The sequence below is a fragment of the Dromaius novaehollandiae genome, chromosome 25 (assembly GCF_036370855.1).
Source record: "Dromaius novaehollandiae isolate bDroNov1 chromosome 25, bDroNov1.hap1, whole genome shotgun sequence".
Lineage (NCBI taxonomy): Eukaryota > Metazoa > Chordata > Aves > Casuariiformes > Dromaiidae > Dromaius > Dromaius novaehollandiae.
In genome coordinates, this window is record NC_088122.1 from 356,862 (window position 1) to 382,786 (window position 25,925).

The 25,925-nt window shown below is 71.6% G+C and overlaps 2 protein-coding genes across 4 annotated transcripts; both read right to left on the reverse strand.

The window, feature by feature from the left end:
- Positions 1 to 276: 276 nt before the first annotated feature.
- LOC112988106 (transducin-like enhancer protein 1) lies at positions 277 to 13,058 on the reverse strand. 3 transcript variants are annotated; one of them, XM_064497237.1, is made up of 21 exons: positions 12,764 to 13,058; positions 12,104 to 12,228; positions 11,183 to 11,331; positions 10,406 to 10,469; positions 9,878 to 9,922; positions 7,066 to 7,128; positions 6,759 to 6,800; positions 6,311 to 6,506; positions 5,994 to 6,010; positions 5,638 to 5,742; positions 5,489 to 5,533; positions 5,166 to 5,321; positions 4,684 to 4,813; positions 4,417 to 4,601; positions 4,271 to 4,347; positions 3,775 to 4,024; positions 2,137 to 2,384; positions 1,807 to 1,954; positions 1,577 to 1,727; positions 1,111 to 1,187; positions 277 to 841 (listed from the first exon to the last, which is right to left on the reverse strand). In XM_064497237.1, exons 2-21 carry the CDS (start codon positions 12,125 to 12,127, stop codon positions 734 to 736), a joined length of 2,280 nt encoding a protein of 759 aa, XP_064353307.1. In that variant the 5' UTR covers positions 12,128 to 12,228; positions 12,764 to 13,058; the 3' UTR covers positions 277 to 733. The 3 variants fall into 3 exon arrangements, with proteins under 3 accessions (XP_064353307.1, XP_064353306.1, XP_064353308.1); XM_064497236.1 differs by having other exon boundaries at positions 6,726 to 6,800; positions 12,764 to 13,057; XM_064497238.1 differs by lacking the exon at positions 5,638 to 5,742 and having other exon boundaries at positions 6,726 to 6,800; positions 12,764 to 13,057.
- A 6,727-nt stretch (positions 13,059 to 19,785) lies between these two features.
- Positions 19,786 to 25,077, reverse strand: PLPP2 (phospholipid phosphatase 2). Its single transcript, XM_064497268.1, has 6 exons — positions 24,776 to 25,077; positions 21,942 to 22,093; positions 21,398 to 21,675; positions 21,183 to 21,240; positions 20,872 to 21,048; positions 19,786 to 20,784 (listed from the first exon to the last, which is right to left on the reverse strand). Exons 1-6 carry the CDS (start codon positions 24,825 to 24,827, stop codon positions 20,647 to 20,649), a joined length of 855 nt encoding a protein of 284 aa, XP_064353338.1. The 5' UTR covers positions 24,828 to 25,077; the 3' UTR covers positions 19,786 to 20,646.
- Positions 25,078 to 25,925: the final 848 nt, after the last annotated feature.

The following is a 25,925-nucleotide window of genomic DNA, read 5'->3' on the forward strand; positions in this document are numbered from 1 at the left end:
CTCTGGGAGCAGAGCACGTGCAGGTACCCAACCAAGCTGCTCTGCCTGCAGCACCGTGCGGCCGTGCTCTGTTCCAGGAAGGTTTAGCCAGCACCAGAGGCTCAGCACATCGCCCTCCCCGGCACACGATGATGCTACTGCCTCGTCTCTCCCCCCCCCGCCCCCCCCCCCCCCCCCAAGCCTTGGCTCGCTCCCACTGCCCCCAGGGCACCGAGGGCTTCATCCAGGAGCTGCTGCTCTCCCTGGGCTCCCACTGCTGCCCAGGACAAGGCACAGTTGTGCTTTTTTGTTTGTTTTTATTATTAAATACACCCTAGGAGGCACAGAGGGAGATAAGGACAGAGCACATCCTCTCCAGCCTGGCCCAGAGCCTTAACAAAAAAACAAAACAAAACATTACATTAAAAAAAAAAAAAAAACAACCCTTCCCGCCCCACTCCCCACTCCCGCTTCAGAAACAAACCAACAAAGAAAGAACAAAACGAAAAGAAGAAAGTCCCCAGGAAATTCACTGCCACCAGCTGCCACCGCCTCCCCGCCCAGCCCGGTGCCTGGCCGTGGTGGTGGGGGACCGCTGCCCGGCGCGGCCCCCCCGGCGTGGAGGCCCCCGGCCGCAGCCGCGAGGTCGCTGGAAGCGGCAGGTCACGTCCAGCCGTCCGCCCACGCTGACGTCCGTCTGCCCACGCGGAATCGCTGCTCCCGGCTCGGCGCCTGCAGGTGCCAGCTCCTGCTCTCAGTAAATGACCTCGTAAACTGTCGCCTTCTTGTCCCCTGAGCCCGTGACAATGAACTGGTCATCGGTGGAAACGTCGCAGCTGAGGACGGAGGAGGACTCCTTGGACTGGAGAGAGCGGAGGGCGGGGGGGGGGGGGCGGGTATGAGACGCAGCCCTGGAGCAGGGTCCTGAGTCCTAACACCCCCCCCCCCGCCCCGATTTGGGGCCCTGATTTATGTCAGAAGAGGCTGAAGGGAATAAGTTTGTTCATGGATTTTGCTACCACTAAAATAAGTTTCCCCTTGAGTGACAGTGGGCAGGTCCCAGCTGTGGCCAACCCCCCCGCCTGGCAATGTCCCCCCCGCCCCAGGCTGCAAGGCGGTGCTGCCCCTCACCTGGAAGATGCTGGCCCCATAGGGCGTCCGCCAGGCGTTGAGCAGATTGTCCTTCCCCGTGCTCACAAACCACTTCCCTGGGAGAGGGACACAAGGTGCAGAGACCATCATGTCACCCCGCCAGGTCCACCAGCTCCAGCCCTGCTGGCCCCGGTACATCAGATAACGCGGGGACAGAAGGGAAACGTCTCAGCCCCTTGGCCACCCAGCTGCAGTCTGGAAGACACGAGCAGGGGCCCGGGGGGGGGGGGGGGGGGCACAGCCGCAGGAGGGGCTGCTCCAGAGGGAAGCCCCTCACCGGGATGGTACCGCCAGGTGCCCAGGGTGCAAGAGCTGCCTGGGTCCATCCTGGATGCGGATGGGAGGAGGAGCCGGTGCCCCAGGATGGCATGACGAGCCCAGGGGAGTGAGGCCACCGGGAGACCCGCAGCCACAAGCGTTAGGAGCCGGGAGCCAGTGCACTCACCGCACGAGGCAAACTTGAGGGAGAGGACGCAGCTGTCGTGGAGGTGCAGCTGGTACTTGTCCGGTTTGGTCACGTGCAGGATCTCCACGTTGCTGCTCTCCATGCCGACAGCCAGCCACTCGCCCGTGGGGCAGTACCCCAGGGAGAAGATCTGCAGCGGAGGCCACATCAGGCGCCAGCACCTGGGGACCGGCCACCCCCGCAAGGGTCCCGGCTGCCCCGGTCCCCACCTGCGAGCTGAAGTCGTGCTGCTGCAGCTGACGCCCTTCCCGCAGGTCCCAGCACCGCACCGTGTTGTCCAGCCCCCCTGTCCACAGCTTGGTACCGTCATTGGAGATGTCGATGCAGCTTGCACCGTCCGTGTGGCCTTGAAACTGCCTGGGAAAGAGGGGACGGAGAGCGCGAGCACGCGGCAGTCAGGGCTGCAGTGCCTGTGGGGCCAGGGCAGCTGGGAGAGCTGGAGATCCCTGCGGCATCCCACGGCTGGGTGGAGGGGGATGCCCGGAGGGGGGGAGGCTGAGCGCTCCCCTGTCCAACAAGCCCTGAGCCCCAGCACTCACCTGACCAGAGTCTGGTTCTGCAGGTCCCACACCACGATGTTGCCGTCGCTGCAGCAGGAGAAGCAGACCTTGGCGTCGGGGCTGATGGCCAGGGCGTAGCAGGCGGGCGCGGAGGAGGTGAGCTCGGCCTTGATGCGGGGCGTGGGGGCAGCCAGGTCCCAGATGGACAGGGTGCTGGCCTCCCCCCCCACGATGAGGCTGCGGCCGTCGGGGAGCAGCTTGCAGGAGCGGATGTAGTTGTCCCGGTTCTGGGGTGCGGGAGGGAGCCCCTGTTAGCCCCTTCCCTCCAGGGCTCCTGCACCCGTCCCACACCGCCAGCTCCTGCCAGACCCCGGCCAGGGGCTGGAGCGAGGCAGTGCTGCAGCTCCCGGGGGCCGGGACACGGCTGGAGCCTGGGGGGACGTGGGAGCAGCAGGCGCAGGCAGTGCAGGCTGCCCGTGCCTGGCCCCTGGGACATGCAGGGTGTCACCTCTCTGCTACCCTGGTCCCGTCCCTTCGCCCCGCGCGCTGCTGCTGCACCAAACCCCGGGGAGGGGGCACGGCCGCCCCAGCTCCGAGCCCGTCCCGCTGCAGCAAATGCCCTGGGCTGCGGTGCGGGTGCCAGGCGAGGCTGAGACAGCCACAGCTCCAAGCACTAAAATAGCCCCCCCCCCCCCCCTCCCGCTCCCAAATTTCTGATGCAGCTTGAAATTATCATGAGTCAGTCATTTCCTTGTTTATGCATCTGTATCCTCAAGGTCAGCACTGCTCCAGGAATAATATTTGTCAGGCTGCCCAGGCCCCAAGGCCGACAAGTAGAAAAGAAGAGGGCTCGGATTTGGGCTGCTCAGGGCAGGCATGGGGACTCTGATCCCAGCTGCCCATTTGAAATAAACCCAAAGAACACAGGTTAAAAATATTCTCAGGTGATGGCCACGTCTTGCGCTTGGCTCTGGCGAGCTACTGTGGCCTGACAGCCCATTTAATTTATTTATAAAAGAAATGGAAGTTCTCCCTCCCAGGCAGCCAGACTCGCACAAGCAAGAGCAGAAACGAGCACGGCGCTGGATGCGAGCGATGCTTTGGGCTGTGCAGGACCCAGCCCGGACCGAGCAGCGTGGGGGGAGGCTGCGGCCGGAGAGGCCAGTCCGGCCCCGAGGCCATCGCACAGAGCGATGCCCCTTCCAACCACCGAGCCCTTCCCCAGGGCCTGGCCACCGCTTCCAGGTGCCCCCGTGTCCCGCAGCCAGGGCCGTCCCAGAGCCCATCCCTGCGAGGGCGCGATGGCCCCGGCCACGGTGCCACGCTGAGTGACCGACCGCCCGCGGCCCCGGCCCGCCCCGCTCCTCGCAGCCGGTGTTCGGGAGTTTCCAAGACGGAAGCCGTCAGTCTCCGCCGCGGCAGATTTATTAGCCACCTCTGGGCTGGTCTTCCAGGAATTTTTCCCAGGCCTTTCCATGCCCTTTCCAGCATCTGACCTCCGCCATTCCCCCTTGCAGAACCCCCCCCCCCCCGGCTTGCTTGGCTGCGGGGCCGACACGCGGCCAAGGCTGTGCTGCACCCTGTGCCCTCCCGTCCCCAGACACGGGGGCCCCAATCCCACCCACCCCCGGGGGCCCCGGACCCGCCGGTGCCGGGTGCCCGGCGCTCCCTCCTTACCAAGCAGTCCAGCTGCGCCACGGCCGTCTTGGTGCCCGGCTGCCCCACGTCCCACACCTTCACACAGCCCTTGCCCCCCGTGTAGACGTGCCGCGTGGAGTTGCTGATGGTGACAGCGCAGACCACCTCGCCGTGGGTCAGGGTGTGGAGCTGCCGCGCGTGCCGGGGGATGCCGGAGCCGACGAGGGCGTCGGGCGGGAAGGGCACGGGCTGCATCTGCCCGTCGGCGCTGACGTGGAAGGAGTAGGCGCTGCGAAGGGGCAGAGCAGTGAAGGGGGGCCCCGGCCCCGGCCCCGGCCCCGGCACAGAGAGCGGCCGGCCCTGGGGGGGTTGGCGCACGGCGGCTGTGGGAAGGGGCCGGGCGCGCACCGGGGCGCGGGAAGGGGCCCCAGCCGGGCTGTGCCGCTTGACGCGCTCCTCCGCGCCCTGCCTGCGCGCGGCTCGCCTTCGCCCGCCCCCAAAGCCCCGCGGGACCCCCGAGCACTGCCCCACTTACGGTTTCCCCGACGTCCCCACTTGCATGCCAGCTGCCAGTCCCGGGACGCGCATGTGCGGGTGGGGGTCGTAGCCAACCTGGGGGGACGCAGGGTGAGGCCAGCCGGCGCCCGCCGGCCCCGCAGCCCCCCGGCACGCGCCGCTCACCAGCGGGGACCGTCCGTAGCTCCCGGCGCCCACCGCGGCCGCGGCCCCGTTGAGCTGGGGGGACACGAGGTGGAGGCCGGCGTAGGCGCCGCTCCCGGCCACGTCCCCGTTGACGGCGGGGTGAGCCATGCCGAAGGCGGCCGAGTAGGGGCTCTGCACGCCCAGGGGGGTCCGCAGGCCCAGGGCTGCGGGGAGACACGGGTGAGGAGGGACGGACGCTGGCCCGGGAGCCGCTGCCGGCTGAGCGGGAGTCCGCCTGCCCCTCACCTAGGGGGTCCAGGGCCTTGGCGGCGGTGGCCGCAGGGCGGAACTGTGGGGCGCCGCTGCCGGCGCCTGGGGCCGCATCCTGCGACGTGGGCGTGCTGGGCTTCAGGCTGGGGGTGCCGGCCTTCTCCACCTGCCGGGAGCAGAGCCGGGGTCAGCCCACGTCCCCCGGCAGCGGCAACTCCCCATCGTCCACCACGTGCGACCCCCCAGCAGGGCATCCCCCCCATCCAGCATGCCCTAGCGAGCCGAGCCCCTTCCTCGCCCCTCGCCAGCCAGGACAGAGCGCGTTGGTGCTGCCCAGGCAAAGCTGCAGGGAGCGCGGGGCCGGGATGCGAGGAGGGGGCTTCCACCCTTCTCCGTCCCCCGACACCACAGACCCCCCCCGGCGGGTTTAGAGGGCTGCGTCCCCCAGCCCAGCCCGGGCAGCGGGAGCGGCGTTGCCGGCCCGGCCGAGCCCCGGGCTGCCGTCGGTCCCTGCTCACCGCGGGCGCATCCCGGCTGCGGGACGGGGAGGCGCTGCTGGAGGAGGCCATGGAGGTGGGGCTCAGCGGCACGGCCTCCTTCCTTCCCAGCGGGACCTTCTCCACGCCGTTCTCCCGGGACGAGTAGGAGTGGACGCTGTGCGGGGACGAGGGGTCCTGGGGGACCGAAAGACGGGGACGGGGAGGGCAGTCAGCGGGAGCAGCTCCTGCCCGAGCACCGACGGGGCGAGCGAGCGGCTCCGGCGAGGGCCCACGGGGAGCCGGGCGCGGGGGCTCGTCCCTCCACCCCAGCATGGTGCCGACCCCGGGCCGGCCGCACTAACCTCATCCACCACCAAGTTGTCCTCGCTTTTGTCCGCATCGCTGCCCTGAAACACAGAGAGGCCGGTGGGCAGGGAGCCAGCTGCCCCCAGCTCCGCTCCTCGCCCGGCCGGGTGGTGCAGCAGCCCCCGGCCCCCTCGCCAGGGCTCACGTAGTCCGTGGCAAAGTCCTTGTCCTCCACCTTCCTCTTCTTGCTGCTGCTCAGGTACTCGGAGATGGCCCGCGCCCGCTCCCCGTTGGGCAGCGCCAGGGAGCTCTGGGCGGGAGGAGCCGGCGTCAGGGAGCAGCAGCCCGGCACGGCACGGGATGCTCCCGGCGCCGCGGCCCCGGAGGGCCGGGCAGGGGACGCTGCCCGGGGCCGGAGCCTGCCGCCCCATCCCGGCTGGTGCCCGGGGGAACGGGATGCCCTGGCACGGGGCCCGACCCTGCCCGGGCGACCGCCCCCCCCCGGGGCTCCCGGCCCGGAGCCCGGCACCTTGGGAAGGAAACGCGGGAAGAGGCACTTACGGGGCCGGGGTCCCGCTCTGTCTCCACGGCGACGGCAAGCGGCAGCAGGACCAGGCGGAAAGGAAGGGACAGGGCTGTGCCACCCGCGCGGCCGCCCCGGGGCTCCGCACGGCGGGGTGCCACAGCCCGCAGCCGCCCCCCGGGGCGGACGGGGGACTTCTCCCCCCAGCCAGAGTCTCCCCGGCTGGAAAACCGCCCCCTCTGCCGCCAGCCTGGCCCCCCCGAGGGAGCCCAGCCCCGGGATGCCCGAGGGGCCGGCGTGGCCCCCCCCCCGAGCTGCGCGGCAGAGCCGGTCCCCGGCCCGTGCCCCCGCTCACCTCTGTGCTCGGCGTCGTGGCCGCCCCGGTCGTCCTTGGCCAGGAGCTGGGCCTGGGCCCCCAGGGCCCCCGAGAGCGCCAGCAGCCCCGAGGCACCGCCGAGGCCGGCCAGGCCGGGGGGCTGCAGCCCCGAGGGGTGGGGGGTCAGCGGGATGGGGGGCGCGTGGTGGGAGAGGTGCTGCGTTTGGAGCTGGTGCTGGAGGGAGGGGAGCAGAGAGGAAAGCAGAGCCGAGGGGCCCGAGTCAGGACGGCCCCAGGGAGGGTCTGCCCTCCCTCCCTGCCTCCCGCCCGGGGGGGGCAGAGCACGAGGCCGGACGGGGCAGCCCGGTACAGGGGCTGGGCCGCCCATCCCACCGCCATCCACAGGGGCCCAGCGCGGCCCCGGCGGGCCGGGGGGGGCAGAGGGTTCACGTACCCCAATCGCCGCGTTCAGGTCGGTCATAGTCACCTGCTTCGCCCGCTCCACGGCCTGGACCACCTGCTGCTGGTGCTGCCGGACAGAGGGGCCAGTGGGCGCCGGGGCGGCGAGGGGCCGAGCCCCCGGCAGTGCCCCCCCTCCCTCAGGGCCCTGGGGATGCTGCCCCGTGCTCCCGCCCGCCACCACAGCCAGGGCAAACCCACCGACTTGTGCCGCTAACGGGGTCGTGGCAGGCTCATTTCTCCAGGGAACTGGGCAAAAGCAACCTTTCTGCCCAGGTGCAGAAGCGACAGGGGCCGGGGGGAGCTCTGCGTGCCCCAGTCCGGGGCTCACCCACCTCCTGAGACAGGAACGGGATGAGCTGGGCACAGATCACGTTGAGCCGCTTGGCGATCTCCGTCTGGAAGCAGAAGACGGACAGAGGACGTCAGGGGACAGGGGCAGGACTCTCCCCGCACGCGGCTCCCCATCCACCCTGCCCCGCTGCCCAGAAGCCATGGGCTGAGGGGCGCCAGGAGACCCCCCTCCCTCCGACGGGGCTCCCACAGCCAGCAGAGCCCCCCAGGTGCTGGGACGCACCAAGGCGCTGGTGCCCATCAAAGAGCCGCTGCTGAGCACCCAGGCGTCAAGGCGCCAGGGCAGGACCGGAGACGCTCCCCGCTTCCTAGTGCCCCCTCCAAAACCACGAGCCCAGCACCATCCCCCTCTCCCCTCCAAGAGCCCCCGCGTGAGCCCCCCCGGTCCGCGCCCAGAGGCCCCCCCCACGCCAGGGACACTGCCACGGGACGCGGAGACCCGTGGGACCCCGGCCCCGCTGCGTGGGGTCAGCGCGCCCGGCCCCACGGCCCCCGCCAGCCCCCCACGCGCGGCCCCGCTCGGCAGCGCCGGATGCTAATTGCGGCTCTCCCGGGCCGGCGGGAAGCCCTGGAGAGGTGCTCTCCTTACAGCTGCTGCTCTTCTGCAGCACTCGAGTGCCACAAGCAATCAGGAGCGCGGGGCGGGAAAGGGACCGGGCACAGGGCTGCACTGGGCGCCCGCTGAGGCCCCGCGGCCGCAGGGACTGAACCCAGCCCCACGTGCCCCCACCCTGCGTGTCCCCCTGCCCCGCAGCCGCCTCCCTGGGGAAGGGGCCCGGCCCCCGCAGCAAAGGCCAGGGGAGCAAACGCTGCTTGGAGGAAGCAGCAGAGAAGCCCAAGCCATTCCTCGCCCAGCTCGCACCAAGCTGGGACCCCCCAGCCCAACACTGGGGAAAGATCGGTGATTTTCCGTAAACACAGGCATCCGTCGCTGTTCCTGCACAGCCTGGGGTGCTGCAGGCATGTCGCTGCCCCCAGCTCCGAGCGCTTCCGAGCCCCAGGCAGGGGACACCCCGGGCTGGGAGGGGGGAGGCACTGCGGACCCAGCGCGGGGCTCGGATGGAGGGTCGAGTACAGCCCCCTGCCCAGCCCCAGGGGGGCACCGCGTGCTGAGAGGCCCCGGGGTGCTGAGCCAGGCACCCGGCTGCCGGCCACCAGGTCTCCCTCGCCCTGCTGGGCCCGGGCGCCGCAAGGCTGAGGTGAGGGGCTGTGGCGACGGCCACCCCCGCGGGGAGCGAAGCCAGGGCCGCCCTCGGCAGCGTCCACCGTGCCGGCTTTGCCAGGCTCATGGAGGAGAAACAATCAGGCACCCGCCCTCACTTCCCCTTCCGAGGGAGGAAAAAAGGGAAAGAAAGAAAGAGGGGGGGGGGAAAAAAAGCCAGCAAGGAGATTTGGCAGGCAGCAGTTCTGGGAAGGATTTAGCTGTCTCCTGGGGCCGGCAGTGATGGATTCTCTTCCCTAATGCACTGATGGGCAGCAGCTCCTTGGGGAGAGCTGCCTCCAATTCACTCGCACTCGTTAATGTGCAATTTACTGGCACTTTAACGCTCTCAGCATGAAAAATGATCATGCTGTTTGCAGCCCCCCCAGCCACCAGCACCGTCACCTCCCCTGCGGCTCGCGGTGAGCAAGTCCAAGGCCAGGCAGGCTCGGGGAGGTGGTTTTACAAAAAGCTACAGACCAGCTCCACACCAAAAACAAAACAACAGCAAAAAAATTAACATCTCCTGCCCGTTCCTGCCTGCAGCCTCTCCCGCCGAGTCTGCGGCGGCCGCGACAGCTCTCGCGCCAGAGCCCGGGTCCTCCGGCCGCCCAGCCCCATTTCCCCGCCGGACCCGGGGCAGGACGGTCCCGGGCCCGGCCCTTCCCGGCGCGCTCCGGCACTGCCGCGGAGGACGAGCGGCCCGGCGCGGCGCAGAGGAGCACCGGGCTTTGCCGGCGCGCCCGGGGATGCGGGATGCGGGATGCGGGGCGCACGAGCCGCGCCGGATTCGGGGGGAGGGGGGAGGCAACCCGACCCCCCCGCAGCGCCGATAACCCGCGGCCTCCCGCGCAGGCGGTTCCCGCTTTCCACACAATGGCCGCCGGCGGCCGGAGCGCAGACTTACGGGCCCTCGTTAAAAGTGCAGACAGCTCGCTGGCAGGCGGCCAGCGGCACCTGGAAGCGGCCGCGCACAGGCCGCCCGCGAGGCCAGGAGGGAGAAGCCGCAGCCAGATGAAAGGAGCAGGCGGCCCTCGGGGGGGGCACCGGGCCGCGGCCCCCCCGGCCCCGCGCTCTCGCGGGGGCCGTCGCCTGCCTCCATCTCCCCCGGCTCTGCCGGGCATCCCCCCTTGGCGGGGACGGCGGCGAGGGGCAGCGCGGGGGGAGGGCAAGAGCAGCACCCCCCCCGCAGCGGTCCGAGCCCCCGGCCGGGGCCGCCGGCACACGCAACAGTTGGCTGCGGGGGGCGGCAGAGCCGGGGCCGGGAGAAGGAGGCCGGGCCGGAGCGCGGCTCGCCAGGCTCCTCTGCAGCCTTTTTAAAAATAGATGAGAAGAAACCTTCCGTCTCGGAGGCGCGGAGCAGCTGGCGACCCAGCGTGCGGCGTAGCAGGGCACGGAGGCAGCGGGGGCCGCGCGGCTCAGCCTCCCGAGCCCCCCTCGCCGCGCCCCCCGCCCTGCACCGGCCCGTCCCCCCGCGGCCAGGGCCCGCTGCTCACGCTTTCTCCGGGCAGGACGACCCAAAAGGGACCGGGGGCAGCGACGGGGCGGCAGGGATGGGCAGCAGGGGCAGCTCCCGCCCCGCCGAGACTCACCTGCTTGTGCATCTCGATGTTCAGGCCGTAGGACATCTCGTAGTACTGCAAGGGAGAGCAGCGTCAGCAGCGCCGGGAGCGGCAGGGCACCCGCGGCCGCGAAGCCCTCTCCAGCACCGCGCTGGGAGGTCGGCCCCACCACGACGCCTGCGGTACAGGCCGGAGCGAGGAAATGGTCCCTGGCGCTCGGGGCCTGGGCAGAGGCCGGGCTGGAGCCTGCAGGATGGGCACAGCCCTCCCGGGACTCCCCGCCGCCGCTCCCGTCGCTGCCGGTCAGAAAGGAGAGGGGCCGCACGGCAACGCCGCACCCCCCCTTCGCCGCCGCGAGCTGCTGCCGCAAGCGCTGCTTCACCGCCGCGGCGCGTTTCGGGGCAGAGAGAGGAGACAATAACAATCACAGGAACCCGGGTCTGGCCCCCAAACCCAAATACGAGGGGAAGCCAAAGCGTCCCAGGGCTGCCTGTCCTTTGATGGTTCGGAGGAGAAACCCCCCACCGGCCCTACTCCTTTCAGGTGGAGCTCACTAACCATGACATAATGACGCTGGATTTCTGTTTTTTCTGTTGCCAGCTTTTCACATTCTAACTTCAAGCTGTAAAAATAAAGAGAAGAAAGACAGAGAGAAAGAGAGAGAAAGAGAAAGAGACCCCCTGCTCCCCCCTCCGCCAGACAAGATCTCCCAGCCTGGACAGAGCACGAATCCTCCCCGCACACTACATGCTTCAGCCTCCTGCTCATGGGCTCAATCCCATTTCTCAGCACGAGCCAAGAAAACCACCTGAAAGAGAGTGGGGAAGGGGCTGAGGGAGAGGAGATGGACAGCAAGGGGCTCCCTGTGTCGGGGAGCGATCTGCAGTGCTCTAGCCCCCTCCCCAGCATCTGCTTCCCAAATGGGGCAGGCTACAGAGCCGAGCTGCCTTTCAAACCTTGCTCCGAGCAGCAACGCGCGCGGAGCAGGAGGCGATCCTGCTTGTCGCTGGAGGGGATCAGAGGGGCTGCAGGTCTGTTAAGGGACTGCTCCGGTTCAGCCCAAAAGCTCGGCCCTCAAAGCCGGTACCCTCATCCCAGAGCTTTTGGCAGCGGGAGGCCAGGGAGGGTAGGTTTCCCTCTCAAACGACGTCATTTCAAGGAACCAAGGTGGTGCCTGGCACAGCCGCCCTCCAGATGGACCGGTGCCCGCAGCAGCGAGGGACGGGCCCCGCTGCCAGCCCGCATCGATGCCCGGCGCTGCGGGGGAGCCGCCTCTTGCCAGCTCCAGTTAAGCGCCCAGCTTCTCGCTGGCATGCGAGGCCTGGCACGCCTCACCTGTGGTATTGGTTTTGCAGGAACTGGAATTCCTCCTTGATGCGGTCCAGGGTCTCCGGGTAAGTCAGCTTCAGGGACTGCGGGGCGGCAGGGATGGCGCTGGCGGCCACCGTGGCGCCCGAAGCAGCGGAGGGGGCCTGGAGATGGGCCTGGGCAGAGGAGGGGGCCAGCGGGTCACTGCTGCTGTCCCCGTGCCGCATGGGCCAGCGCAGGACCGGCCTCCGACAGGCTCACGCGTTCCCAGGAGCGTTTCCCGCGTTCCCAGGAGCGTTTCCCGTGCTCCGGGGAAGAGGCTACGGGCACGTTCGAGAAAGGGGCACATGCAGGAGGAGACAGGATTATTGCAAAGGGAACCGGCTATGGCCAGACACGAAGGGCAATCGTTTTCCATCTTTTCAGCGCTGGTTCAGTCACTGAGCCAGGAGAGGAGAATTAATAATTGCCAACGCCACGGAGAAGGCCGCCCGAGCGGGCCGGGAGGGCCATTGCCCAGGCCCTTCCCTAGCAGCCGAGCCGCAGCAGCAGACCCTGCGTGCCCCGGAGAGCGGTCTGTCCTCGCCCGCACATCACGCGACCAAGCTTTCCACCAGCTTCATTCAACAGATCCTCATGGAAACGTCCTGCCTCTGATCCAGCTCCTAGCGTTTCACGAAACTGATCCCCCCCAACAAAACCTCTGGGGCGCAAACACTGATTTAAGGACAAGCAGAATGGAAACACCCCTGTGCCCATTACACGCAGCTGGCCCAACTTCCCAGGCACAGCTCAAGCCCGGGACTCCAAGGACCTCTGCCACCCCTCCCCAGCGGGGCGCGAGGACGGCCCCGTGTCGCGGCGCAGACGTCCCGACGAGCGGCCCCGTCGCAGGACCCAGGTGCCCGCCCCGGCCGGGAGGGGAGCGATGCCGAGTCGCGCTCTCACCGGGGGCCGGTTTTGCGGGAACATCTTCGGCACCCGACGGGCCCGGAACCCCTTACGCCGCTCCGGACGCCGGACGCGCTCTCAGGATCGGGGCCGCGGATCCAGCTGCAGCTCGGCCAGAAGCTCTGGGAGACGGAGGCACCGCTGCCTCGTGCTGCCGTGGCCCGGCGGGAGCCCCGGCACCGGGACGCGGCCGGCAGAGACGAGCCCAGCAGAGCGGCCCGCAGCGCACGGCCCCCCGGTCCCCCCGGCCCGGCTCCCCCCCGCATCCAGCCTTGTCCCCCGGCTCCGGCCGCACCGCCCGCCCCGGCGGGCCCCGCCGAGCCGAGCCGCGGCCCCGGGGGAGCCGAGGGCCCCGGGGGAGCCGAGGGGCCCCGGCCCCGCCTGCCCGCCGCCGGCCCCGCGCCCCGGCTCGGGGCTCCCCGCCCGCCGCTGCGCGGCCCAGCCCCCCCCCGGCCCCCGCGGCGCAGCCCCGGCCCGCGCGGCCCCCCCGCTCCGCGCAGACAATGGCCCCCGCCGCCGCCCGCAGCAGGTACAGCGGCGGGAGGCACCGGCCGCGCCGCCGCCCCGGCCCCGGCCCCGATCGCCGCCCGGCCCGGCCCGGCCCGGCCCAGCGGAGCCCCGGGGAGCGGAGCGGGCCCGGCCCGGCACGAGACTCACCGCGCTGCTGGCCCCGGCCCCGGCCGCGCGCCCCTGCGGCGGGGCGGGCCGGGCAGGGCCGGGCCGGGCCGGGGCGCGCCGAGCCGGGCCGAGCCGAGCAGAGCCGAGCAGAGCCGAGCCGAGCCGAGCCGGGCCGAGGCGAGGCGAACCGGGCCGCGCCGGTGGCTGCGCTCCGCGTGGGCCGGGCCGGGTGGGCGCCCCCTCCCCGCCCGCCGCGGCAGCCGCTTTGCGGGGAGACCGATCAATGAACTAGCGCCAGCTCCACGTGGGGCCTGGCTCGTGCTGGCAATCGCCGAGGCGGCCGGCCAATAGGAACGCCGCGGGAGCGGCCCGCCCCCACGTGGGGCTCGCCGAGCTGGCACCCGATTGGGCGGCCGGGCCCAGCCGCCAGGAGAATGTGTCAATCTGCGGAAGGCGAAGTAGCAAGAAAAGAGACAGCGAGGGGCGGGGGAGGAGCGGTTAACCCGTGCGGGGCCGGGCCGGGCGGCGGCACCGGGACCCGGGGGGCACCGGGGCACGGGGGGCACTGGGGGCACGGGGGGGCACTGGGGGCACGGGGGACACCGGGGCACGGGGGGGCACCGGGACACGGGGGGGCACTGGGACACGGGGGGGCCGGGGCCGGCGTGCGGGCTGCCCGCGGGGCTCCCCGGTGCAGAGGCCCGGCCAGGCGCCGCCCCGCTGCCGCTGCCGGTGCCGGTGGAGGTGGAGGTGGCCCGGGCGCGGCCGGCTCCCGGGGCGGGGGCGCGGGATCCCCCGAAACCGCACGTCCATCTTCAGCCCGGAGCCAAAGTCCCCGGTTTCCGCAAAGCCCCCGCGCGGTTCTGTCCCCGCTGCCCCCAGCCAGTTCTGCGCCGGAGAAGCGCGCTGATATTTTAGGCTTTTTCCTGAAAACACACACCTTTTTTAATCAAGAAAAGGAAAGAAAGGAGACCCGAAATTCTCCCGCGAGGCCGCAGGTTTCGCCCGCGGGAACATCCCGAGACGCGGGAGCGAAGCGCGGCCCGGCGGCATCCTCCCCCCTTCCCCGCAGGGCCCGCGGGCCCCAGCCCTTCCCCGGGCCCGGCCCCCCCCTTCCAGGGGCCTCCCCGCGCCACCGCCCCGGGCCCCCGCCGGGCCCGACCCCAGCGCCCGCCCGCGCCGCCCCAGCGAGGAGCCCTGCGGCTGCCGCGGCCCCAGGCCGCTGCGGGGACCCGGGGGCTCCTTGCGGAGCCCCTTCCCTCGGGCAGAGGCAGGGCGGGAGGACGCTCTGGCGGGGGCCCGGGCCCCCCCGCACCCGGCTGCGGCAGGAGGCCGGGCAGCGCCGGCGGCCCCCGGCCCCGTCCTGCGCCCCCCCGAGTCCCCCGGTGCCTCCGGCCAGCGGGCTGCAATCCGTACAACCCGCTGTGCTTTCTCAGGGTTTTGCTGGTGTTTTTCTCCTTCCAGGGAGACCGTTTGTTGTTCGACATTTTCTGCTGCCTGCAGGTCAATCCGGGCTTACGGAGCAGGAACCGAAACATCTGAGCGCAGCAGCTGCGAGGGGTCGGCCTCTCCTCCCGTTTAACCCCAATCCCCGAGCAGCCGCAGCCCCCGCCGCCCGCCGAGACGCTGTCCGTCCTCGGGGTCCCGCACCGGCCGTGCGGCGGGATGCCGTCGCCGGGGGACGAACCCCTCCTCACCCCGAGCGCACAGCCGGGGGCTTTCCTGGGCGGTCGAAGGGGCTTTTCCGAGCAGAAAGCAAAGCGAACCAGCCACTTCCCCGGCCCCTTCCCTTTTCCCAGGAAGATGTTTGCTGGGAGAGGCGTCAGCTCTGGAGATGCAGAGGGGAACCTCCCTCCTGCAGAGTTTTGCTGCTAAGACCCCCCGTTAACTGACCCCAGAGCAGCGTCTGCCCAACCCTTCTGGATCCAAGGGCGACCACATCTAAACGAACATGGCGCAAAGCTCGGCATTTACAGCCGGAGAGAAAAAATCCGACAGAAAGCAAACCATCCCAAAACGCACGTACAGACACACGAGCACACACAGGCACAAGTCAGGCAACAAAAATAGCGATGGAGGGGGAAAGCGACAATGGAAACATTGAAGTTTGACTTGATTTTCTTCATTGCCTGGTTTATTTGGCAGTCGTTCAGCATCTCCCGAGCACCCTGGTGATCATAGTCCCCCCCCCCGCCCCCCGCCCCGGGGCTGCTCCCCATCGGTTCGGGGCCTGAGGCACCGCTCCGGAGCGGAGCCCCCCTGCGCTGGGACCCCCCCAGGGCCGCGGGCCCAGCTGCCCCCTCCCCCCCGCGCCCCGGTCCTGCGGGCTGCGGCCTCGCGGCGGATGGCTGTCGGGGCCGGGCCGGGCGGCAGAGCAGCGGGCTCCCAGCCCTTATTATATTTTAAAATGTAATAACAGCGCGAGGTCTATTTTCGTAGATGGAACAGATCATTTCTGGAAGAGGGCCATAAATCTCAAAGGGAGGTGAAATAATTTGGGCAAGGTCACGTTAAGGCAGCAACAGTGTAAAGGGGAAAAATATTAAAATAACAACAAGAGGAGCCGCGCGAGCCCGGCCTGCCAGTGCCGTCCCCTCGGCGAGACCCGCTGCCCAGCCCTGGAGCCGCCCGCCGGCCCTGGCACCCCCCAGCCCTCGCCCGCAGAGCCGGGCCGGCGGGAGCGGGGCTCGCTGGGGCCGGCGGCGGGGAGAGGAACCGGGGCGCCGCGGAGCAGCCCGGGCAGGACCCCGCTGCCCTGGCCCAGGCTGGGGTCTCCTCGCGGCCACCCGGGTTGCCCACCGCTTGCCGCAGGAGGTCCCCCCACGCGGAGCCGCACGCGGGGGCCCGTCAGCCGTGCCAGGGCGTGAGACCGGGGCCGCGGCCGTGCCGCCGCATGCCGGGGAGACGACGGTGCTGGAGGGCACCAGGGCTCCATGGCGTCTCCCTGGGACAGGCGGGTGACAGAGCCGGGCGAACGCGGGACGCGCTGCGGGACGTGGCCAGGGCGCCGGCTCCTTCCCTGACCCCGGAGCACCACTGCTAAGGAAGCCGCCGGCAGCTCCGGGCCCGCAGCGTCTGTCCTTGCCCGCTCCCGGCGGGGAGCCGCGCGGCCCTCGAGCGCCCGGCCCGGGCCCAGGTGCCGGAGCTGGCGCTGCTCTGACAGCACCATCCATCACCGCCAGCCGCTTCCCCTTCCACCCGGCTGCTCACGCCGTCCATCACGGCCGAGGCAGGGCGGGGGGGCGGCTTGGCAGGGGGAGACCTGTTTATGCTGCTTGAGCCTTGATGGATGGGCGGCCGCGGCCCGGGGAGGGGGGCCGGCACCCTCTCCTGCAGCCGGCCTGCAAGGGGGCTTGGCACCGCGCATGGGGTGCGCGCCTCGCTGAGGTGTCCCGTGCACGGCGGGTCGTGTCGGCTCACCTCCGCGCTGCAGCTGTGCCCATCCCGGCCCTGGGCCTGGCCGCTCGGCCCCGCGGCTCGGCTCTGGCAGGCGGCACCGGCACCGGGTCCAGGGCTCCTACCCAGCCCCGACCGCCGGCCGGGCTCCTGCCGCCCCCGAGCCCTGCCTGCCCCCTGCTTAGCCCGGGCACGGCCTGGCAGCCGCCGGCCTGCCTCTGCTCTCCCTCGGCCCTGCCCCGTGGTGGGGGCTGCCGGACGGGCTGCGATGGGCTTGGAGCCGCTGGATGCGGCAGCACCGGGGAGGCTGTGCAGGCTGCAGTGTGCCTCCTTGGTCCGACCAGGCCCGGGAAGCAGGTGCCGTTCCCGGCATTGCAGCATGCACATTAATCCTGCCTCGGTCCAGGTTTCTGTCCCTGCTCGTCGGTGTGGTGCCCGGAGGGAGGGGACCCGCTCTGGCCCTCCCGATGGGTCAGGGGACGGCGTGGGAGCTCAGCCAGCAGCTCACGCGGGTGCCAGAGCAGGGGGATGATGCCGAGACAGGAGCCGATCGTTTTCCATGGCTTCGACGTGGGGCATTTCCCGGCCAGCGGCCAGCTCTCCCGCAGCCGCTCGCAGGGGCAGGGACAGGGACAGACGCTGGAAAGGGGCTGCTGCCCGCCGTGACGAAGCTGGGCCTGCAGCCCCTCGCACCCGCAGGACCCTGCTCCCAGGAGCAGGTCTGGTTTGCTGGGAGTGTCAGGATGAGGACAGAGGGAAAAAGGACCCAGGAAAACCCACCTCCTCTGCTGTTGCAAGGAAAATTGCAGGGCATCAGGCCCTCATCTGCGCGAGAGCCAGGGCTGGTGGGGAAAGGCCGTCTCACAAAACGCGGGGCTGGTGCTTGGCACCGGGAGCATCCGGCGCGCACGTCCCTGGCAGCCCCACACCTCCACCGGCTCCTGGCAAGCGGCGGAAAGCAAACTGCTCCTCCTGGCCTCTGGCTGCTTCCGCAGCTTTGGATGCCAGCTCCTCCGCGCCGGAGCGGCTCCGTGACGTGGGGGCAGCCCCAGCGCCGCACAGCTTGGGGGGCAGAGGGGCAGCCGGCCCGGCTGGCGGAGGGGAAGGGGCACGGGCCAGCGCCCAGGCAGGGGTGACCCCGTGCGCCGGCCGGGGCTCCCCGGGCCAGGCGCTCACCCGGCTGCAGCGGGGAGCAGGCGGCGTGGGGAGGAAGCCCCCGCTGCCCCACCGCGGGGTGCCCGGCGGGAGGGAGCAGCTCAGCCCCTGCTCGGTCCTGCCCTGCCTCGCGGCAAGGCGAAACGGGAAGGGAGGGCGTGCGCGGGGCGCAGGGTGCTGCCGGCCGCGGCCCCCGGTCCCGCAGCGGCCGTCGGCCCCGGCGAGCCCCACGGAGGGGCCGGCGCGGGGTGCCCGCGTGTCCCGGCCCCGGGACCGGGCTGAGCATGGCGGGGGACGCCGGGCGCCCCGGGGCTGGGGACGGGCCCGCGGGCGGTGTGGGCAGGGGGCTCCTCCAGCCACGCCGCCCCACGCGCAGCCCCAGCCAGCCCAGGGCGCAGCGCGGGCCACCGCCCCGGCGGGGCTCCGCCACCCCCCCGCCAGCGGCCGGAGCAGAGCAGCGCTGGCGGCAGCGGCGCGGGGCCCGGGCGGGAGCGCTGCCAGGCGCCGGGGGGCTGGGTGCCCCCGCGGGACCCCCCAGCCCCCCGCTCGCCCGCCCGCTCCTGCCGCCCGGCCTCAGCGCCGTTCTCCTGCTGCCCTCTGCCGCCAGCCGCGCTCCCCGCCGCCGCCTGCCGCCTGCCGCCGCCGCGGCCTGGCCCGGGGCTCTGCCCGCCCGGGGCTCTGCCCGCCCGGCCGCGGCTGGGTGCACCCGCACACTGCACCCCACTGCATGCCCGCCCCACGGCCAGGGGGGATCCCAACGCCTGCCCGCCCCACGGCCGGCTGCACCCCATCGCATGCCCGACCCACGGCCGGGGGGGATCCCAACGCCTGCCCGCCCCACGGCCGGCTGCACCCCATCGCATGCCCGACCCACGGCCGGGTGCACCCCACTGCATGCCCGCCCCACGGCCGGGTGCACCCCATCGCATGCCCGACCCACAGCCGGGGGGGGATCCCAACGCCTGCCCGCCCCACGGCCGGCTGCACCCCATCGCATGCCCGACCCACGGCCGGGGGGGGATCCCAACGCCTGCCCGCCCCAGGGCCGGGCGGGAGCCCCTTGGGCCCCCCCGGCGCAGGGAGCCCTTGTGCCTGTTTTTGGCCGCTTTTGCAGGAGGAGCCCGGGTGCGGGAGGAGGAGGCAGCGCGACTCGGCAGCGGCACCCGGGGGAGACGGGCTGGGGGCGGCCGGCCGGACCCCCCTCCGGAGCAGGGCTGGAAGCCAGAGCACGGCTAAGCGCTGCCAAAAGCAGCTTATTTAGGAAAGGAGGCGACTTGGCCGAGCACGTGGTGCGCAGAGCTGCTGACGCTGGGAACGGGGCCCAGCCGCGGCGCCGGGGCTGCCTCCCGCCGCAGGTTGCTCGCGCTCGGCACGCCGTGAATTCCGTCAGGTCTCAGCCCCTCGCTCGGCGGGGGCGGGCGGGCAGGCGGCTCCCCGCAGGCCCGGCCAGCCCTGCCCTGCTCTCGCAGGAGCCCAGCGCCGCCGCATTGTGGCCCAGCTGGTTTTTCCAGCGCCACATCCAAGGGGCGAAATGCGATCTCAGGGGAAGGGAGCTGGCGCGAGGGCAGCGCCGGGAACGGGCAGCCGCTGGGCTCAGCAGCCCCCGCCAGCCTGCCCGCCTCGGCGAAGGGCTGCGGGAGTCCTGCCCTGCTCCTCCCCACAGCCCCTTGCAAGAGGAAAACCGGACAAACACACGGGCTCCCAAAGCCGAGCCGCTCCCTGGCTGCAGGAGCTGCTGCTTCCAAGAGCTCTGTGTGCAAACCGCGCGGCAGAGCCCCCGGCCCCGGCATTTCCCACCGCCCCGGCTTTGCTTTGCCTCGCCCGCTGTTAGGCAACAGCCGGGGGCTCCGGGAGGAGGGACCCGCTGGGGGAGCCGGGAAAGTCCTAAGGGAGGAAAGATCTCGAGGAGCAACAGAAAAGCAGCATGTGGTGAGGGAGTTTCCTCTGTGCAGGAAAGGTGTTTTCGGTCTGGACTTGTCGAGGCTGGAGCGACCGGCACTGCCTGAGCACAGCGCCGAGCGCCCTCGCCGTGCAGCGAGCCCGGGGCACGCGCGGCTCCCGCGGCTGCCGGCCGGGGCAGAGCAGGCGGCACGGACCGCGGCCGGGTGCGCAGGCAGAGCCGAGCCCGGCCCGCCGCAGGGCTCCCGAGGGGCTGGGTGGCCCTGGGGGGCCCCGGCTGCCGGGGGCTGCCGCGATGGAGCCTGCAATGTGCCCAGGCGGAGGGAGCGGGCGGTGTTGGGCCCCCCCGGCCTGCACCGCCTCGGCTCCTTCCCCGGGAGACGCGAGGGAGCTGCCGGCACAAAACGTCACTTTTTCCAAGCGATTCACCCCACCTTCCCCCCTCGGAGCGGCCGGAGAGCTGCTCGGGCCGGCGCGGCTGTGTCGCGCGTGCCACCGGCTCGCAGCGGGCGCCGGGGCCCTTCCTCGCATGGGGAAACCTCAGCGTTTAAGCCCGTCCACTCCAAGGCCAGGCTCATCCACGGCGCAAGAGAAGAGGTCTGACACAGGCATTCTTTAAGGATGATCTAATTTAAAAAACATTTTTATAAAAACACATCATTATGAAAATGCACGTAGTTTAAGAGCAGGAGGCCCGCAGCTCCCCAGCGCCCGAGCAGCCGCGCAGGGAGGGGGACGGCGAAGGGCCCCTTCCCGCAGCCTGGTTTACCTTCCCCTGCCACAGGAGTCGTCGCCCCTTGCCCCCTCCAAGGATGGGCTGGAGCTGCAGGAGAGCCCGCGACCCACGAGCCTCCCCGCAGCCTGCGGCGGGCGAGAGGTGACTGTGGCAGCCCCACGGCAGCCCCACGGCAGCCCCACGGCACGGGGCACCGCGGAAGCCAGCCTGGCCCGTGCCCTGTGCTCCCTGCAGCCAGCAGCGCTTTTAAAGGCAATGGGGGAGTGGAGAGGAGCGCTGGGTTGCTTTAATCCTTTCCAAAAAAGTCTCGCTAGCCCGGCGGCCGCCCTCCTCCCCCCGCGCTGGGGAGGATTCATGCTCGTGAGGCTGCAGGGCTGCACCAGGACGCTCGCTCGGCTCCGGCGGCCTCAGCCCTCCCGCGGGTCTGCCCGTGGCTTGGCGCGGTTTCCCGGCGCAGCACCCCCCCCCCCACGCCTCGTGCCCCCGCCCGGCCCCGCAGCGGGGCACAGGGGTGGGTGGGCAGCCGGCACCGCCGGGGATGGGACGGGTGCTGCCTGCCAGCGCCGCGCCGGCGCGGGGAGCCGTGGCCCAGGGTGGGGGTGAGGGGCCGGGCGCCCGCGGACGCCGGCGGGGCGTGAGGGGCGCGGAAGCAACGCGAAGCTGCGCCGGGGGCCGCAGTCCGTCCGTCCGTCTGTCCGTCCGTGCCCCCGCGGGCGGGCGTCCGTCCCCGCGCGGCTCACGGGGCGCCCCGGTAGCTGTAGTGATTGCGGTCGGGGTCGCTCATGGTCAGGGGCAGGCTGGGCTTGCGCTCCGCGTCCTTCTCCTCGCACGGCAGCGGGGGACGGTGCTTGAAGAAGTCGGAGACGTAGCGGACCTGGAAAAGAGGGTCGGGGCCTTGCTGCTGCGGCTGGCCGGGACCCCCGCCCGGCCCCCCGGCCCCGGGGCCGCAGCCGGCGCTTACGGTGAGGACGGCGATGAGGGCGCCCTGCAGCAGCCCCGCCAGCACGTCGCTCCAGTGGTGCTTGTAGTCGGAGACCCGGGTGTAGCCCACGTAGACGGCGAAGGCGATGAGGAAGAACTGGATGGTGGGGCGCAGCAGGCGGGCCCACTTCCACACCAGGCGGGCTTGCACGTAGAGCTGGGCAGGGAGGGCAGAGCCGTCATGGCGCCGCGCCGGGCTGCCCGCCCCGACGGGACGGGACGGGTCGGGACGGGTCGGGACGGGTCGGGACGGGACTCGCGGCACGGCCCCGCGCCGCCCCCCGCACTCACCGCCAGGAACACCATGCAGTACATGCCGAAGGAGGAGTGCCCGGAGTAGAAGGACAGTCTGGGGGGAAAGCGGGGGTCAGGCCAGGAGAGGGACCAGCGGCGCCCGGCCGGGCCCTGCTCCCGCGGCCCCCCGTCCACGGCGGAGCCCCCCCCCGGGTGCCGGCCGCCCCCGCCTCCCACCCCGCACGCCGGGGGCCGCCGGCCCCGCCGCTCGCCTGGACTCGGTGACGTTCCTGCTCTCGCCCTGGCAGACGCTCTCCAGCTGCACGTAGAGGGAGCAGTTCACCTTGGACCAGTCGGGATTGCAGACGGCCAGGAAGTTCGGCCGGAGGCGGCCGATCATGTACTTGGCCAGGTCGGTCAGGGACTGGCTGATGGCCCCCCCGAAGAGGAAAGTCCCCACCACCTTGTAGAGGGCGGCCAGGTAGTTGTTGAACTCCGACTTGGAGTAGAGACGCTCCGTGTAGACCAGGTAAGCCTCCCCTGCCGAGATCTGCGGGGCCGAGGGGCGAGGGGTGAGGGTCCCGGGCCTGGCGCGCGGCTCCCGGACCCCGGCCGGGGACACCGGGATGCTCCGGCGCTCGGGGCTGCCGCACGGGAGCTCCCGCGCCAGGAGCAGCCCCGGGGCCGTGGGTCCCTCCGGCAGAGAGGGAGCCCCGGATGGGGCAGAGCTCGTCCGCGGGCCCCGCTGGGGGTGGGGGGCCGGGCTGAGCCGGGGGACGCGGCGGCAGGGGAAGGGGGGAAACGGTGCTTCCTTACAATGACAACGGTGCAGGTGATGGTGACGCCGGCCATGAGGCCGTGGGTGATGGTGTCTGCCTTGTAGGGGTAGCGGATGGAGTCGTCGTTGCAGTAGAAGCCCCGCTTGTACGGGGAGTTGACCAGCGTGAGGATGATGAAGGGCAGAGAGGCTGCAAGGCAGAGGGGAGGGCAGCGCTGGGGCGCGCGGCACCGCGTGGTGCCAGTCCCCGTCCCCCCGGGGCGGGATGCCCTGGGCGACGCCGTCCCGAGCCGCCCGTGCCCGGGGCAGGAGCATCGCCGCCCCGGCGTGCTGCCGATTAGCCGGGCGCTATCAGGCGCCGGCAGCTGCCTGCAGCGACCAGATACCACGCGAGAGGGCCACGGAGGGCCCCGCACGCCGGCCCCACGGCCCGGCACCGGCCAGGATGCTCCCCTGCCCGGCAGGCGCTGACCCCGGCCAGGGCACAGAGAAGCCCTTCTCCGGCGGGGAAGGGGCAAGGGCTCCCCCTCCTCATGCAGCGGGAGCCCCGCAGCCTCGGCTGCACGGAGCCCCTCGGCTGCACGGAGCCGCGCTGCTGCCTGGCCCCGGTGACGCTCCCCCTGCTCCGCGCTGCCGGAGGGGCACAGCTCCGGGAGAAGCCGAGGGCTGGAGCGGCCCCCGCGGCGAGCGGGCGGGCGGCGAGCGGCCCCTCCAGCCCGGTGCTGTGCGGGGCTGGCGGGACGCTGGCGCTGGCGGAGCCGCCCCGGGAGAGCCCCGCTCCCGCGCCCGCAGTCCACCTTAAGCAGGGATTCCTTCCCAGTTCCGCCGCCGGGAAGCGATTTCCGCCTGCCCTTGTTTAACCACCTCCTGGGCCAACCTGCGCCCGGTCCCCAGCGGGCCCCTTCCTCCCCCGGCCCCGGCCCCGGCCCCGGCGCAGCCATCGATCGGGTCCTTCATGCCCCGGAGCTGCTGCTCCTCCTCTCACCAAGCACAAGGGAAAAATTATGGCAGAGCCTCACCCCTGTTTCCACGCCTCCGGATCCACCCGCTCCCCCCAGCAGATGCAAAAGCGGCCAAAAACAGAGCTGCGAGAAAGCTCGGAGGAACAGGCCTCGACTCCTCCTGGCTGCCCGGCCGCAGGAGCCAGGTGACCCGCACGCAGGGCAGGGGCTTGTTTTTAGCAAGCCCTGTATATACTTCAAACATTGATTTGCAGCTCAAGTGAGACGCCCATTCTCATTCTGGATAATTTCGTCCTCCAAAAAAGCTCCCCTAAAAATAAAAGACACCCACGCAAAAGAGAGAATAGAGACCCAAACCAAAACAGGAACCTGCCTTTCTCCGCCGGTGCTCACAGAGCCCAAGAAAGCAATTCCCCCGCTCAGGAGGCTCAGGCCAAAATTACGACCTGGGCCTTTATTTTTAGGCCATCCTAATTAGGCACTTGTGAGCGTCTATTTTGGAATCGGGCATCTTCCTGCCCGGGGTGGTGGTGGGGGAACGGCTGCCGGGAGCTCGTGGCAGGGCGAGGGAGGCAGGGAGGGAGCTGGCGGCATCCCGGTGCCGCGCGCGGGACCATCCTAGCTGGCGGCCGCGCGCGGCGGAGCCGAGACAAGGGGGAGCCCGGCCCCAGCCCCAGCCCAGCTCCAGCCCTGGCCCCAGCCCTGGCCCCAGCCCCGGCCCCGGCCGGAGCACGGGGGCTGCTGCTGCCGGGATGCGCCAGGGATGCTCCCGTCGTGCCCAGGGCTGCCATCCCGCTCCGGCCTCCCGGGGAGGCAGAGGCACACCGGGGAACCGGGCAGCCTTAAGCAGGAAAGGTCCCCCCGACGGACAAACACACGGGCGAGCTGCACGGCTTCGGCCTCGCAGAGCACCCGGAGCTGGCGCCGCTGGGCCCCCGCCTGCCCCGCGCACCGGGCACATCCCCACCGCTCGCCTGGTCCCACCGCGACACCGGGGCTCCTAGAGCCACAGCCCTGGCAACACGGCTGCAGCAGCCCCTGCTCCGGCTCCAGGCCCAGGCGCCCCGCTTGCACCTGCTCCGCCAGCCCCCCAGCTCCACCAGCCCCCCCAGCCCCAGCCCCGTTTGCCCCCCCCCCCCCAACGGCCCTGGCAAACACCACTGCGGCGCCCGGGGTCGCCAGGACGTCGGTGCCCCACGCGGCTGCCACGGCCCTGGCGTGAGCCGTGGCCTCCCGCGCCTCGGTTTCCCCGGCGGGCCGCGCGGACGCTGCTTGGGGCTCCGGCAGCTCCCGGTGCCGCAGGGACCCCGGGGCTCCTGCGGGCCCCGACCTGCGGCTCCTTATCGTGCCGTTCCTGGGAGGGCGAAGCGGCGCGCGAGGCCGATCGCTTCCGCGTTGAGCCGCGACGCCCTGCGCTGCCCCGCCGGGACGGAGGCTGGTGCCGACAGCGGCCCAGGTGCCCGGGGCCGGCGCCCGGTGTGCGCTCCCCGCCCCGGGGCCGCGGGACCCCCCAACACCGCCACTGCACCCCCGAGGCTGCTGGCACCGGGCGGCCCCCCAGGGAGCCGGGGACGTGCCCGGGGCCCAGCGCTGGCATCGGGGCAGGAGCTGGGCACGGCTGGGACGGGGCACCAGGGCGATGCACAGCTGGGGCAGAGGGCGCGGGGGTCATGCACAGCTGGAGCAGCAGCGGGGGCGTGCACAGCTGGAGCAGGGGGTGGGGTGGTGCACAGCTGGAGCAGGGGGCACGGGGATCGTGCACAGCTGGAAGGGGGTGGGGTGCACAGCTGGAGCACAGGTCGGGGGTCGTGCACAGCTGGAACGGGGGCCGGTATCGAGCCCCAGCGCGGGGCGAGGAGGGGCCGGGGTGCCGCCAGCCGGCACCGGGCCAGGCCGGGCCGGGCCCTTACCGACCACCACGCAGAGGACATCGAGCACCACGAAGACCTTCCTGCGCTCCATGCCGGAGCCGGAGCCGGAGCCGGAGCCGAGCCGGGGCGGGGGGCGCCGGAGCGGAGCCGACGGCCGAGGCGCAGCCGGAGCCGAGCCGGTGCCGAGGCGGAGCCGGTGCCGGTTCGATGCGGCCCCGCGGCCCGGCCCGCGGCTCACATGGCCCGGAGCGGAGCGGAGCGGAGCGGCGCGGGCCCGGCCGGGAGGTAAAGTCCGGGCGGACGGGGCGGACGGGACGGGGCGGCACCGGGGCGGGACGGGGCGGCACCGGCAGCCGGTGCCCCCGCCCGCGGGCCGGGGCGGGACGGCGCCGGGCGGCGGCCGGGAGGGGCGTTGCGGGGGGGCCGAGGCTCGAGGTGTGGGGCTGGGGGGCCCGTGGGGGGCGGGGGATGGGCGTGGGGGGCGTGGGGCGGGGCGGGGGGCAGGTGTGGGGCAGGGCAGGGGCAGAGGTGCTGCATGGGGCAGGGGGAGGTGGGGGGCGGCCGGGGGGGCCCGATCGCCCTCCGGCCCCGGGGCCCCGCGATGCTCCGCCGAGGCCCCGGGACGCTCCCGGCCAGCGCGCTCCGGCCGCCCTGCGCGGGAGAGGGCCGGAGTGTTTGTTTAAACTTTCCTGTGTCCCTGCCAGGGCGAAATATCCTGGCAGCGCCTGCGAAGGAGCGAAGACAAAAAAGCAGATGGGGGGGAGCTCGAGGAGCCTGGGAAGGGGGCAAGGAGATGAGCTCATGGGAGCAGGAGGTGGAAAAAGAGCGTCGTGAAGGGCAGGACGCGGCACCGCGGACGCCAAGCGGGTCCCGGCGACCCCCCCGCCCAGCCCCGCCGGGGGCTGCGTCGCAGTCGTCCCGCTCCAGGGCTCTGGAGGGAGGTCCGGCCCCCCCGTCCCCGCACTGCGATCCTGAGCTCCGCTTCCTCCCTGCTGCTGTGGCAAAGGGCAGAGACGGAGGCCTCCCGTGGGAGCAGCCTGTGTCCCGCCAGCTCTGGGCTCCTTTTCTAAGAAAAAAGGGGAAAAAGGGAGAAATCGGAGAGTGGAAAAATGCAGCCACAGAAATGTGCTGGCTGCGGGTGCGGTGGTGCAGCAATCTGTTTATTGCAAAGCTGATAAGGTGCTGACTC